We start from the raw sequence: 15,344 nt of genomic DNA, 5'->3' as shown, positions 1-15,344 counted from the left end.
TCTCTCTCTCAGCATCATCCTCGTTTCCATTGCCAGGTAAGTCCACTTTATACTTGCCCTGGGTGGCTTGTTTCCATGACAGAAAATTGTGTGGTTGGCATGGATATGGACAAGACAAGTCTATTGAGACATGGTCTGTAAAGTTAGCAGTGAAGTGATGGATGCTTGGGTGGAAAGCAGACTGAGAAAGAGGGAGAGAGAGGGAGGGAGCGTTATGTACATTAGATTGTTCTTCCTTCAGCAGGAAACCCTGTCCTGGTCAACAACCTGACAACAGGTCAGGTATCACAGATCAACCTGTTTGATGATCACCTGGATGAATGCTCCTACCTGCCCTCTGCAGTCTGCTGCCTGTAAATGTGAGAGACTGAAAACAGTAAGACCGATGGGGGCGTGTGGTTCTGTGAATAGGAGCAGATCAAGTACTTCCCTCTATCTTTCCCTCCCAGATCACCTTCCCTCCAGTTACACCTACAAATCAGTGGACAAATTACTGGGTTTCAAATTGCTGAATGTGGGAGGGACAGCATAAATCAAAGCACACTGTAAAGGTCCTTTTAAACATTTGAACACAAAACCTAATTTCTTTAACTCTGAGTCTTAGGGTTGCAGGAGACCGATGTCTAAGTGTTATCTCTGGGTCTGAAGAGACAGAACACCCAACCATACTAAATTAGTGTTAGGATGCCGTTTGACCCAAAACACAGAGACAACACACATGGAGGCAGATAGCTGTCAGAGATGTTTATTTGAACAGTCAAACTTAATCGTGCAAAGAGGGGGAGTTTGGGCAGTGCAGCTTCTGGATGGTAGTGAGGCGCAAGACAGGCAGGCAGAGAGGAATGCAGGGCAGAGCTGGGAATCAGAGTGGGTAGTCAGAGAAAGTCCAGTCTTGACTCACCGATGGGAATCCAGGGGGAATGTGAGTGAGCAGTGCAGGGTGGAAGTCGGCAGCTCCGCAGAAAGTGGCAGAGGATGGCTGAACAGGTCTCGTCGGGAGGCAGTGAAGCAGGTAGGTAGCAGGCAGCAGCAGTTTGAGCGGGATCATAAGTGTAGACTAACAATCTGGCGCCAAAGAGGTGAACAGCCTGGGTAGATATACTGCAGAGGTGATAAATGGAATGAGCTGCAGCTGGGCATGGGAGGAGTTTGTGTTGTCCGTTGTCATAGTGCCGAAGTTGGCAGGAGAGGTGTCAGCTGGGAGGCAGGCGATGGTTGGGGATTGGTTCTTTGTGGCGGCGGCGCTGCTTCTCCTAGTGGTCAGTGTGAGCAGTGACACCTTGGAGGTTACCCAGAATGCACTGTTCCTGGTTCTCACCATCTCCACGGTGCCCCAGATCCCCCTCCAGGGGTACTACATGTTCTTCGGGGTGTCCTGCTCTCTGTTCGCCACCGCCTCACTCTATGGAACGTTCTGCCGCCTCATCAACACCATCGCTGAGAAGATCCTGATTCCCGTAGGTCCTCAACCAGTCTCCACAGACCGCCTCCGCTCCGTCCTGTCCTTCTGCCGCACACCGAAGACACTTCAGGAGGTGCCACAACAATCAGCACACGCCAGTCAGATTCCAGATACCCTGTTCTACTTGACCAATGGGGTGGCTGCGCTATCGGCGCTCCACACATCCTCTTCCAGTCAGAGTTCAGCGTTCCTGCAGCTTAGCGTTCCATGGGTCCTCGTGTCCAGAGCGCTGGTTCAGGGATTTGTCAGCAGACTGCAGGTCCAAAGAGGACATAGGTTTGGTTCTGTCATCCCGTCGTTCTACGTGGTTGTCTGGGCCACCTGGACATGGTACCGCTTTGCAGGTATGTTGTTGACTTCTGCCAACCCCAATAAATGCTAACTGGAGGTGTCTTTAAGATGCTAAATTGGCCAAATGGGTTATGAGGAAAGTCCATTTAATTAAGTATGGTCGACAGAGAATAATGTAAAGAGGTCTGCTGGACAGTGTTTGTGTCTGTGGTTGTCTGTGCTGCTCTGCGACCTCATTAACAGTGACCTCTGTGTTCCTCGGCCAGGGCCTCTGCTCCAGATCTCTTCAGTAGGGTCTTATGGGTTCACTGCTGGAGCCATCGCTTTCCTGGTCATCAACTGTTTCCTGGTTCTCATCGGTGAGTCTCTAAATTTTAGAAGGTAATGGAGAATGGGGACATTTGGAACGCATGAAATATATTAACGCTGTAGTGCTCACTTTGTCCACGTCTTCTTACCACCATCTCTCCATCTCTCCACCCCTCCATCATTCCATCTCTCCACCCCTCCATCATTCCATCTCTCCATCATTCCATCTCTCCACCCCTCCATCATTCCATCTCTCCACCCCTCCATCATTCCATCTCTCCATCATTCCATCATTCCATCTCTCCATCATTCCATCATTCCATCTCTCCATCATTCCATCTCTCCACCCCTCCATCATTCCATCTCTCCACCCCTCCTTCATTCCATCTCTCCACCCCTCCATCATTCCATCTCTCCACCCCTCCATCATTCCATCTCTCCACCCCTCCATCATTCCATCTCTCCATCATTCCATCATTCCATCTCTCCATCATTCCATCATTCCATCTCTCCATCATTCCATCTCTCCACCCCTCCATCATTCCATCTCTCCACCCCTCCTTCATTCCATCTCTCCACCCCTCCATCATTCCATCTCTCCATCATTCCATCTCTCCACCCCTCCATCATTCCATCTCTCCACCCCTCCTTCATTCCATCTCTCCACCCCTCCATCATTCCATCTCTCCACCCCTCCATCATTCCATCTCTCCATCATTCCATCATTCCATCTCTCCACCCCTCCTTCATTCCAACTCTCCACCCCTCCATCATTCCATCTCTCCATCATTCCATCTCTCCATCTCTCCATCTCTCCATCATTCTATCTCTCCACCCCTCCATCATTCCATCTCTCCACCCCTCCATCATTCTATCTCTCCACCCCTCCATCATTCCATCTCTCCACCCCTCCATCATTCTATCTCTCCACCCCTCCATCATTCCATCTCTCCACCCCTCCATCATTCTATCTCTCCACCCCTCCATCATTCCATCTCTCCATCTCTCCATCATTCCATCTCTCCACCCCTCCTTTAATACTATTGTTTTGTTATCTACATTTCAGTTTGAATAATGTGTCCACTGTTTTGATATGTTTAATACTATTGTTTTGTGTAACATTGCTCTGTTGTCACTCTGCAGTTGCCATGCTATCTGTGTTCTCCATCATCTGCCTCTATGGGGCCCTGGCTTCCCTGGTCAACTGTACCTTCTCTGGGAGACTGCTGCCTCTGGGGCCTCCTCTGATCAAGGTAAGAACAAGATAATTCCTTACAGTCTATTTTATTCCATTACATTCTAAACATATAAGAAGGTTAGGAGGTCAGCAGTGAACCAACAGTTGGTGGAATCCAGAATCACTTTCTTGCCTGTCACTAAATCTTGTTTTGTGTTCCAGGTCTTGATTTGTGTTCCAGACTATGTTAAGCATGATGTTTGTATGTGTATTCCAAACTGTTAAGTGTGATATTTGTATGTGTTTTCAAGACTATGTTAAGCATGATGTTTGTATGTGTATTCCAAACTGTTAAGTGTGATATTTGTGTGTTTTCAAGACTATGTTAAGCATGATGTTTGTATGTGTATTCCAAACTGTTAAGTGTGATATTTGTGTGTTTTCAAGACTATGTTAAGCATGATGTTTGTATGTGTATTCCAAACTGTTAAGTGTGATGTTTTTATGTGTTTTCCAGACTATGTTATGCGTGATATTTGTATAGATGTCAACATGAACCCCAATACAGATTGAACTGAATTACAGCTAAAAACAATTCATACTACCAGCTGATACTAACAGCATTTAGCAGACACTTCTAAAGCTGAAAGTGTCAATTTCTAAATGTTATCCAGAGAAATTATTTATATCCAGAATGGATTTGAGTAACAACATAGTGGGTCTGTTACAGTAGATACATCCTCACTCCCTCTTGACCGTTCCTCACTCCCTCCTCACTCCCTATTGACCCCTCCGCACTCCCTCTTGACCCCTCCCGCACTCCCTCTTGACCCCTCCTCACTCCCTCTTGACCCCTCCTCACTCCCTCTTGACCCCTCCTCACTCCCTCTTGACCCTTCCTCACTCCCTCTTAACCCTCCCTCACTCCCTCTTGACCCCTCCTCACTCCCTCTTGACCCCTCCTCACTCCCTCTTGACCCTTCCTCACTCCCTCTTGACCCCTCCTCACTCCCTCTTGACCCCTCCTCACTCCCTTTTGTCCCTTCATCACCCCTCCTCACCACTCATGAGGCTGTTGCCAGCAGAGGGTCTTGGACAGGCTGATGAGATAAATTGGTGTTGTTGAATATTAACATTATCTTCCTCTAAATATAATGTGCTTGGGTGGATTATTACATTATCTCCATTTATAGGTGATGTGGTTTGGTGGATTATTACCTTATCTTCATTCCTAGATAATGTGGTTTGGTGGATTATAACGGTATCTTCATTTATAGTTAATGTGGTTGGGTGGATTATTATATTGTTTTCATTTATAGATAATGTGGTTGGGTGGATTATTACATTATCTTCATCTAAGATAAGAATGATCATCTAAGATTAAGAATGTTCATTCCTTCCATACACGATCTGCACTGAGTTACTCAGAAAATGGTTTGGATCAGATGCAGATTTCTTAGATGTTTTAATGTTTGTATCCATGGTTGTCAGGTGTGGGCCCGGCTTACGAGCGCGTGGGGACCGTGGACAGCATCATGATCAGAGTCCCTGACCACACCGTTACTGGACACCTGTGTGACATCACTGGACCACTTGCCATCACCTCAACCAATCCTAGCGGAGAACCCGACAGTACACATCATGACATGATCATCAGGTAACAGTCTGCCATGACACACCAGTACTTTAACACACTCCAGAACTTTCACCAGTACTCACCCACACTCACCTGTAATTTGCCGTTATCACATTTAATCACCTGTAATTACCTTTACACACCTGTAATTATCTACAATCACCCACAATCATGTTTACTCACCTGTAATCACCCTCACTCACTCACTTGTCATCCCTAACCCTACCCCCTCGTTGACACTATCTGTTGTTTGTTTGGTTCCAGCCGGCTGGGCCATAAGATCCAGGGTGTTCTCTGTGACGGGGAGTCCAATGAACTTGTAGGGTCTACGGTGGTCAACTGCCTCAAGATAGATGAAGGTAAGACAGAACAAAACCATACTACAGCCACTCATAACCGACCTCCTGGGTTCTGTATTGTTCCACATGGTTGCAGCATTCCACAAAATGTGCCCAAATTCCTGATATTCCAGAAATCCTGGTTTGTATACTCCTGTATTTGACATAGTTTATGCTGGAGTTCCAGAAGCCTCTATCCAGGACTTTCTAATGTCACTGGGACTTTGCAACAATGCCACCAAGGGTCCTTTGTATCAATGTCTGTTCAATCACCATTATGTTCTTCCTCCCCAGGGACAATTGGCATCGTCAGGGAAGGCTGCGTCCCGGCGCTGAAGGTTCAACAGATATTTGAGAGGGTGAAGAGCAATATGCTTTGAGGAGCACCAATTCCTCCATCCTCCCTATTTTTTCTTCTCCATCAGTCCTTTTTCTCTCTTTTTCCACTGAACTTTCCTACCCTTCCTCATCCTCTATTTTCTACTGACCAATGAGGACACTCAGATCAACTACTGGCCACCATCTGAATGAGGCTTGGTTATGACGTGATTGACAAATACTTTTCTGAATTTGTGTGACAAATGTGATTGACAACTAGTGTTCTAAATATGTGTGACTCAATTGTGATTGGCAAAAGATTTTCTGAATGTGTCGTAACTCCAGCATGTCTGTTTCTACAAAGAATGAAACATAAGGAGAACACTGTGGAAGATGTAACAGTGTCCACAATTTATCAAGTAAAACTCTTTAGTCGTATGTAAAGGAGTTCATTACTTTAGGTCTTTAATCGTATATATACAGGAACAAGTAGAAAACCAAATGCAGATGAAGTAATGTCACAAAGTAAAAAATGTCATGACTGTTGTTCTGAAGTCACATTATTGCTTTTACCTTTTCTTACCCCTCCTTGTCAGTTCCCAAAATATTTTGTCTTATGCTCAAGATACATACAAGGACACAAGTCATCGCACAAATACAAAATGAACAGGTTATGACAAGAGGAGCATTTATCTTTTTAGGTTTTAGTTATGTAAATGCTTTGTAGGCATGTATGTTACCAGTGTTGCCAAAGCACCAAAGTACAAGATATCAATGATGTCTCGCACCAAATAATTTATTCAAGAAATGACTGTTGGAGGTGCTTTTTAATACCAACCTTTAGTTCATGTTAATTCATAGTATAGGGATGAAATCCTTCAAGATGCAGGACAATTTACCACAGGATTACTTTTAAACAATCACTCAACATTCTATCAAAGGTTGCCCTAGTTGATTGGTTAGTGGCTTTGTTCATTCATTTATCTTGGGAAAGTCTCAAGGAAGTTCCCCTGCCTGTCATATCTGATTATATAACAGTAAGGAAGCTGTACCAACAAAATAAGAGTCATCATCTTGTTGTTGTGAGGTAATGCATCATTTTTATTTTATCAGGGGAGATCATGCTAAGAGTCTCTTTTGCAAATGAGCCGTGCACCAACACAATTTTTGAACAATGGCAAGCACACCCTGAAGTAAATAAAAAAATAAAACATGAACTCTCAGTTCATTAGACCCAAACAAATTCTTCATGCAAATATTCTTCTATCATCCTTTTTTATTACCTAGAGGCACCAATCCATTTAGTTCAAAATGATCTTGGAATATATTCCAAATGTGAGGTGCTGAAGACCTAAAAGCTATCTAACTCTGTGAAGATTGAAGGGATCTCTAGATTGAATCATCCCTGAGACCATAGAGATTGAAGGGATCTCTAGATTTAACCATCCCTGGGATCGTGGAGATTGAAGGGATCTCTAGATTTAACCATCCCTGGGATCGTGTTTGATAGTTTGTGCTTCTGTATGTTAGCAGAGTAGCAATGTACAGTGGTAATTCATGCCAAAGTGCTTTAAAAACCAAAAGAGTAAAATGCATGAATCAGCATGACTTAAAAGAGGGACTACCTACTCTCTGATATAAACAGTCAATCTACATGTTTTTTTAAAGGAAAGATTTTCATCTATCCATATGCCCAGGAATGTTTATGCAGGAAAAAATTTAATACTTTTGACAGATCAATACAAAGTGCCACACAGTGTTGGCTGTTATCTCTAGTCTATATATCACATGACCAAGGTAGCAGCAGAGATCATGCCATTGGTCTGAACACTGACTGATATTTGAAAAAAGGTTGTTCCAAAAAAGTTTGAGCTGCTTATTTACCACAGACTCTAACATTTTAGCTAGGCAAGAGAGTTCAGAAATACGCCAATAATTATTTAGGGCGGGTCTTCACCTATCTGAAGAAGTACATAGAGATAATTGTCATGTAAAAAACATGTATCAGGGATTCTGCAATAAAGGGGCAGTAAAGCAGGAGAAAGAATGGGTCAAGAGAATCTTCTCTGGTGGACTTCCTAATATCAATCCCAGTTAGGGCATCCAACAACACAATCTTCAGAAAGTGTTTGAAGTGAAAATAAGGATTCAGAGGTTGCTGACGGAGAGTTCGCTATTTGTGCAATCTCACACTCTGTGATGTTTAAAAGGACATGTCTATCGACCAAAGGGATAAAAATTGATGAGAAATAGTCCAGAGCCAGGTGTGTGAGTGCTATGGCAAAAACATGCACCCCTTGGGGTTAGGGTTAAAACCCCTTGGGGTCCCAGGGTCCAGGACTAAGAAACCCCAGACAGGGCCAAATGGGCAGGACGTCACTCCACCCACTTTGTCAAGCATCACCCACAGGGACACCAACAAACCGCAACCACCCTGAAAGAGTTCACTCCCATTATACATGGACAACAAAGGAGAACAACAGTAAGCCAGTGACTCTGTCTCCCAGTGGAGATGAGAGACCATCTGGCAAGACAGCAACGGTGGATTGTATCCAAGCCTATTAATTTACCTTCACACCCATGGGCCAGAAAACACTTAATCATAGACCTCGCTGAAAAGATGATTCTTTAGTAGGCACTGATTATGCGTGTCTAACCTTAATTGGCAGATTATTCCACAGTAGCGGAGCTCTATTGGAGAAAGCCCTACCTCCGGCTGTTTGTTTAGAAATTCTTGGTTCCATTAGAAGGTCTGCATCTTTTGATCTTAGGTTACATGTAGGTATGTATGGCTGGACCAATTCAGCAAGGTAAGTAGGAGCAAGTCCAGAGAGGATGTATTGCTTTCTTTGTTTAGGAAAAAAACGTAAAATCAGCCCTAGCTTTAACAGGCAGCCAGTGTAGAGAAGCTAATACTAGAATAATGCATCAAAGTGTTTTCATTATAGATTCTTGCAGCTGTGTTCAGCACTAGTTGTACGAGATCTTCAGTTTCCTGGCAATTTTTCACATGGAATAGCTTTCATTTCTCAGAACATGAATACACTGACAGGTGTAACACTGTATTTCTGATGAATATTATGTTTTTTTAATGGACATGATGAATGCTTTTCTTTTGAAACAAGGACCCCAAACTTTAGAATGGTATTGTACTTTTGATTTGTCAGATGCCATCCACTCATGAACTTACAGCTCTGGAAAAAGGTGCTTTGGTTTCTTAATTTTTTTTCGGAGCTGTATATCTTTCTGATAAAGAAAACTAAAACAGGCAAGAACGTTTCTAGACAGCCCAACATTTATAGGTTTATAGGTTAACAATAAAACCTAAAAATCAGCCCTAAACCTAACAGGCAGCCAGTGTAAAGAGGCTAGTACTGGAGTAATGTGTTAAAAAAAAAAAATTCTAGTTAGGATTCTATCAGGCGTGTGCAGCACTAACTGAAGTTTATTTATTGATTTGTCAGGGTAACTGGAAAGAAGAGCATTGTAGGAATCTAATCTAGACGTAACAGAAGCATGGATTAGTTTTTCTGCATCAGTTAGATAGAAAGTTTCGATGTTTTGCTATGTTTCGAAGATGAAATAAGCAACTCTTGAGACACGTTTTACAGGTCCTGGTCATAAAATTAGAATATCATCAAAAAGTTGATTAATTTCAGTAATTCCATTCAAAAAGTGAAACTTTTATATATATGTCACGGCTGTGGTGGTTGAAGGACAGAGGCGCAGACTGAAGGTCACAAGGGTTATCCATGTTTTAATGAAAAGGAAAGAAGGACTCCAACAAAACAAAAAGGCAGCAACCAGTGACGTGGGTATTCCTTACACAGGACAAACAAAACCAAAATGAACCACGCCTTGGGGCCTAACAAACTAAACTTAAATAGGGTCCCCAATTGGAGGCAATAACTAACACCTGCCTCCAATTGGGGAAACCAAAAAAAAGGAGTAGAGGTGGCTAAAGGCCACCTCCTGTCCTGTCCTGGCTGTGCCCCGAGCCCAGCGCAGAGATGGCTAGGGGCACAGCCGGGACGTGACAATATATTAAAAGTTTATATATTATATTCATTCATTACACACAGACTGATATATATCAAATGTTTATTTCTTTTAATTGATGATGATTATAACTGACAACTAATGAAAATCCCAAAATCAGTATCTCTGAAAATTTGAATATTTCTTAAGACCAATATTTATTTATTTTTTAGAAATGTTGGCCAACTGAAAAGTATGAACAGGAAAAGTATGAGCATATACAGCACTCAATACTTAGTTGGGGCTCCTTTTGCCTGAATTACTGCAGCAATGCGGCGTGGCATGGAGTTGATCAGTCTGTGGCACTGCTCAGGTGTTATGAGAGCCCAGGTTGCTCTGATAGTGGCCTTCAGCTCTTCTGCATTGTTGGGTCTGGCAATACCCCATAGTTTTCCTATAGAGTTAAGGTCAGGCGAGTTTGCTGGCCAATTAAGAACAGGGATACTGTGGTCCTTAAACCAGGTACTGGAAGCTTTAGCACTGTGTGCAGGTGCCAAGTCCTGTTGGAAAATGAAATCTGCATCTCCATAAAGTTGGTCAGCAGCAGGAAGCATGAAGTGCTCTAAATCTTCCTGGTAGACGGCTGCGTTGACCTTGGACCTCAGAAAACACAGTGGACCAACACCAGCAGATGACATGGCACCCTAAACCATCACTGACTGTGGAAACTTTACACTGGACTTCAAGCAACGTGGATTCTGTGCCTCTCCTCTCTTTCTCCAGACTCTGGGACCTTGATTTCCAAAGGAAATGCTGAATTGACTTTCATCAGAGAACATAACTTTGGACCACTCAGCAGCAGTCCAGTCCTTTCTGTCTTTAGCCCAGGCGAGACGCTTCTGACGCTGTGTCTTGTTCAAGAGTGGCTTGACACAAGGAATGCAACAGCTGAAATCCATGTCTTGTATACGTCTGTGCGTGGTGGTTCTTGAAGCACGGACTCCAGCTGCAGTCCACTCTTTGTGAATCTACCCCACATTTTTGAATGAGTTTTGGTTCACAATTCTCTCCAGGATGTGGTTATCCCCATTGCTTGTACACTTTTTTTCTACCACATCTTTTCCTTCCCTTCGCCTCTTTATTAATGTGCTTGGACACAGCTCTGTGAACAGCCAGCCTCTTTAGCTATGTCCTTTTGTGTCTTGCCCTCCTTGTGCATGGTGTCAATGGTCGTCTTTTGGACAGCTGTCAAGTCAGCAGTCTTCCCCATGATTGTGTTACCTAAAGAACTAGACTGAGAGACCATTTAAAGGCCTTTGCAGGTGTTTTGAGTTAATTAGCTGATTAGAGTGTTGCACCAGGTGATGATATTCTAATTTAATGACCAGCACCTGTGTATGTTCATCAAAGGAGTGGTCAGGGTCAATGGTAACGCCAAAGTTTCTTACAGTTTTTTGAGATACGACCATGCAGATGTCCAGGTTCACAGTGAGATCTGCTAACAAAGCTCTTTATTTCTTGGGTCCTTAAACAAGCATTTCTGTTTAAAAGCAAGAAGTTCTCTGTCATCCACTTCCTAATATCAGGAACGCATGCTTCCTAAGTAGATAATTTTGGGGCTATTCCATGCTTCATAAAAATATAATGCATTAATTAGTTATTACAATTGTAATCTTAATATGTTCATCTGGCACAGCCAGAAGAGGACTGGTCACCCCTCTGAGACTGGGTCCTCTCTAGGTTTATTCCTACATTTTGGCTTAGGTAGTTTTTCCTAGCAACTGAAATTCAACACTACTGTTGTTTGCTCCTTGGGGTTTAATGCCAGGTGTTTTGTAAAAGCACTTTGTGACATCTGCTGATGTAAAAAGGGCTTTATAAATACATTTGATTGATTGATCCAAAAACAAACATCAAGTCCCCCATAATCTGATGATACCAAGGTTGAACTCTTTGGCCATAATTCCAAAAGGTATGTTTGGTGCAAAAACAACACTGCCCATCACCTAAAGAACACCATACAAAGAGTGAAGCATGGTGGTGGCAGCATCATGCTTTGGGGCTGTTTTTCTTCAGCTGGAACCAGGGCCTTAGTCAGGGTGGAGGGAATTATGAACAGTTCCAATTACCAGGCAATTTTGGCACAAAACCTCAGGCGTCTGTTAGACAGCTGAAGATGAAGAGGAAGTTCTCCTTTCAGCACGACAACGACCCAAAGCACACAATCAAATCCAAAAAAGCATGGCTTCACCAGAAGAAAATGTACGTTTTGGAATGGCCCAGGCAGAACCCAGACCTGAATCCAATTGAACATCTGTGGGGTGATCTGAAGAGGGCTTGTGCAAAGGCGATGTCCTCGCAATCTGACAGATTTGGAGCGCTTTTGCAAAGAAGAGTGGGCAAATATTGCCATGTCAAGATGTGCCATGCTAATAGACTCCTACTCAAAAAGACTGAGTGCTGTAATAAAATCAAAAGGTGCTTCAACAAAGTATTATTTTAAGGGTGTGCACACTTATGCAACCAAGTTATTGTGAGTTTTTTGTTTTTTATTTTTCCCCCTCAAAGATTTCAGTTTGTTTTTCAATTGAATTGTTCAAGTTACTGGTCACATTAAAGATGGAAAAAGTTCTGACATGATTTATCTTTGTCTCATTCTTTTACATCACTAGAACCTGGCATTTTAACAGGGTTGTGTAGACTTTTTATATCCATGGTATATGCATGTTATACATTTTCTTCCCTCTTCAGTTTGCACTTCTGGTTAGACGCTAACTGCATTTCATTCCTTGTACTGTTCAATGACAATAAAGTTGAATCTAATCTAATTGCATCTTATCTAGTTCATTAGTTTACCTTGGAAACATCTCAAGGAAGTTATCCTGCTGGTCTTAACTCCTTATGAAACAGCATGGGGTAATAGTGACACATAGTTCAAAACATACAGTGAACAATAGTATGTATTGTCAGCATGTCAATATTGTGAGTTGATTGTGCTGAGGGTTCTGGGAAATTCCTTATTGATGTCTCTTCTCCAGCACTGGCAGTTAGTTCTTCCACCCATGAAGCCAATCTGACCCTGTCTACATGCCACAATATTAACTTATTTTTCCATTATAAAGTGCCAGGCAGTCTTTCTGTATCATTAAACACGTTGGACTACGTCACAATATATTCCCCTGCTGCCAGTTAGACTTTTACTTTGGCCCAGTCCTCAAAACTTATTTGTGTGATGGAGGACATAAAGTTCAGAGCAGCTAATCAAAATCAGAAACCTTGCTCTATTCCAGTGTTTCTTAATCCTGGTCTTGGGTACCCAAAGGGGAGCATGTTTTTGTTTTTGCCCTAGCTCTCACACACTTGATTAGTAGTAGAAGAGTCAATAGTCTGGTCTGTAAGTGTGGCAAGGAAATCTTGATGAAAGCTGCTTAATCAGATTAATGGACAATTGCATGTCAGGACCAGTTTTGTAAATGATTTGAAAGGGAGCTGTATTTAAAGGTAAAGTGTTAGTTCGTTACTGATAACAATCTTCATCGGTGCAGACCATTTTCACACCCAGATCAGCCTTCTTGTCGTCACAGTTCAGGTATGAGGGAAGTAGTGAGAAACCTGTTTTGGGTTGGAACTAGAAGACTTGGAAGGCTGGAATTTTCTATATAATTGGACAAAGGACTCCTTGTGTGCTTGTCATGAAGGATGTTATTCCAGACTTAAATAACCCTTCATTTCTCCACCCTGAGCTTGCAACCTGTTCTCAGGAACCTACGTAGACTATTTTACGAAAATCCATGGCACCCGATTTTGTATGAAATGTGACGTTACGTTAGGTTACATTACAATGCGCCACCAAAACGTATGATACATTACGAAATTATTAAAACGTAATTATTAACGCTATTACAACGTATCAAATGTTATGAGCGCTATTAAAACGTAAATAACATTCACCTTACCCACTGCCCCACACTACACATGGGGATTTAGGATGAGTAACAGCAGTTACAAGGTCGCTAGAATATGTTATAAAAGCATTTTATCGTTAACGTTACGTTAACGTTACGCATCACAGCACTGGGGTTACGGTTAAGGTTAGATCTCACAGCACCGGGGTTAAGGTTAGGGTTAAGATTTGGGCTAAGTTTAGGAAACAAAAAAGGTTAGGTTAAGGTTTGGTTAGGGTTACATCTCATAGCTCTGGGGTTCAGATTACAATTTGGGTTAAGGTTAGGTATCACAGCACTGGGGTTAAGGTTAGGGTTATGGTTTGGGTTAGGATTACAAAGTTACAAATCACTTCAAACATATTTATGTTGTGGCAACACCACCCGCCAAGACAGGTTGCAGGTTTCTCACTGTAGCAGTGGGTAGCGCGCCTGTCTAGAATGTGGAAGGTCTCTGGTATGAACCATGGTTGCTGCTTTTTTTTTCTCCATTCCGACTCTAACGTTATTTTACTGCACGTAATATATCTTACGAAATCATCCTACATCATCCTTCTGAGACCTGGTTGGAGCATCAAGAATGTTCCTGACCGTGATCGATGTAAAGTAATAAATTTACAACAAAACTCAGAAAATCTAGGTAAATATTACACCCAAGTTTCAAAAGGATATAATTTCAAATGTAGTAGTGGCATATCCTACAAATGCTTGGGAAAATGTACCACAGGACTATTAAAAAAAGAAATAGATATCACAACAATCACAACAATCAAATCCAATTTTGACTTGTGGATAAATGGCAAAGAAATGTTCTATGTAATTTGCATAGTGCTATATCAACCAAAATATCTGAAAAAATACACCCGTTTCCAAAAATGTTGGGATGCTGCGTGAAACGCAAATAAAAACAGATTGTAATGATGAAAAATTATGAAAAATTATGTGCAAATCCTTTATACCTATGTTTAATTGAAAATAGTACAATCGTACATAAGAAATGTTATTGTTGAATTGAAATCAAGAAATGCTTTTGTTTCTGGAAAAATATATGCCCATTTTGAATTTGATGCCAGCAACACATTTCAAAAAGAGTTGGGACAGGGTCATGTTTCCCATTGTGTTGCATCATCTCTTCTTTTAACAAGCCTTTGGGAATTGAGGCCAATGGCTGTAGTTTTGAAAGTGAAATGTTCTCCCATTCTTGCTTGATATAAGAGTTCAGCTGCTCAACAGTTCAGGGTCTCCATTGTGGTATTTTTCATTTCACAATGTGCCAAATGTTTTCAGTAGGGGACGGGTCTAGGCTGCAGGCAGGCCAGTTTAGCACCCAGCCACAGCCACCCAGCCACTTTACTATGGAGCCATGCTGTTGTGATGCGAACCAAATGTGGATTGGCGTTGTCTTGCTGTAATAAGCAAGGTCATCCCTGAAAAATACCTTGTCTGGAAGGCAGCATATGTTGTGATTTCCATTACTGAATTGTATCTGTTTTTAACGCGTGGCCATCTGAAGGCCCGAAGATCAAGGCCATCCAATATTGGTTTTCGGTCTTGTCCCTTGCATACAGAGATTTTGCCGGATTCTTTGAATCTTTTAATGATATTATGTACTATAGATGATGAGGTTCCCAAAGTCTTTGGAATTTTATGCTGAGAAACATTATTGTGATGCCCTCCTCCGGCTTTGAACCGCATCCACTCTCCACGACTCATGAACGCACCCCACGCTCCACGACTCATGAACGCACCCCACGCTCCACGACTCATGAATGCACCCCACGCTCCACGACTCATGAACGCACCCCACGCTCCACGACTCATGAACGCACCCCACGCTCCACGACTCATGAACGCACCCCACGCTCCACGACTCATGAACGCACCCCACGCT

The 15,344-nt window shown here is 42.5% G+C and overlaps 1 protein-coding gene across 1 annotated transcript; it reads left to right on the top strand.

The window, feature by feature from the left end:
- Positions 1-2,144: 2,144 nt before the first annotated feature.
- LOC114839133 (putative threonylcarbamoyl-AMP synthase) lies at positions 2,145-5,641 on the top strand. Its single transcript, XM_029119570.2, has 5 exons — positions 2,145-2,161; positions 3,206-3,315; positions 4,731-4,896; positions 5,140-5,234; positions 5,508-5,641. The coding sequence occupies exons 1-5, from the start codon at positions 2,145-2,147 to the stop codon at positions 5,591-5,593; spliced, it is 474 nt and encodes a 157-aa protein (XP_028975403.2). The 3' UTR covers positions 5,594-5,641.
- Positions 5,642-15,344: the final 9,703 nt, after the last annotated feature.

The sequence above is a fragment of the Esox lucius genome, chromosome 4 (genome assembly GCF_011004845.1).
Source record: "Esox lucius isolate fEsoLuc1 chromosome 4, fEsoLuc1.pri, whole genome shotgun sequence".
NCBI lineage: Eukaryota > Metazoa > Chordata > Actinopteri > Esociformes > Esocidae > Esox > Esox lucius.
The sequence above is the reverse complement of the archived record's forward strand: the minus strand, read 5'-3'. Positions and strand labels throughout refer to the sequence as shown.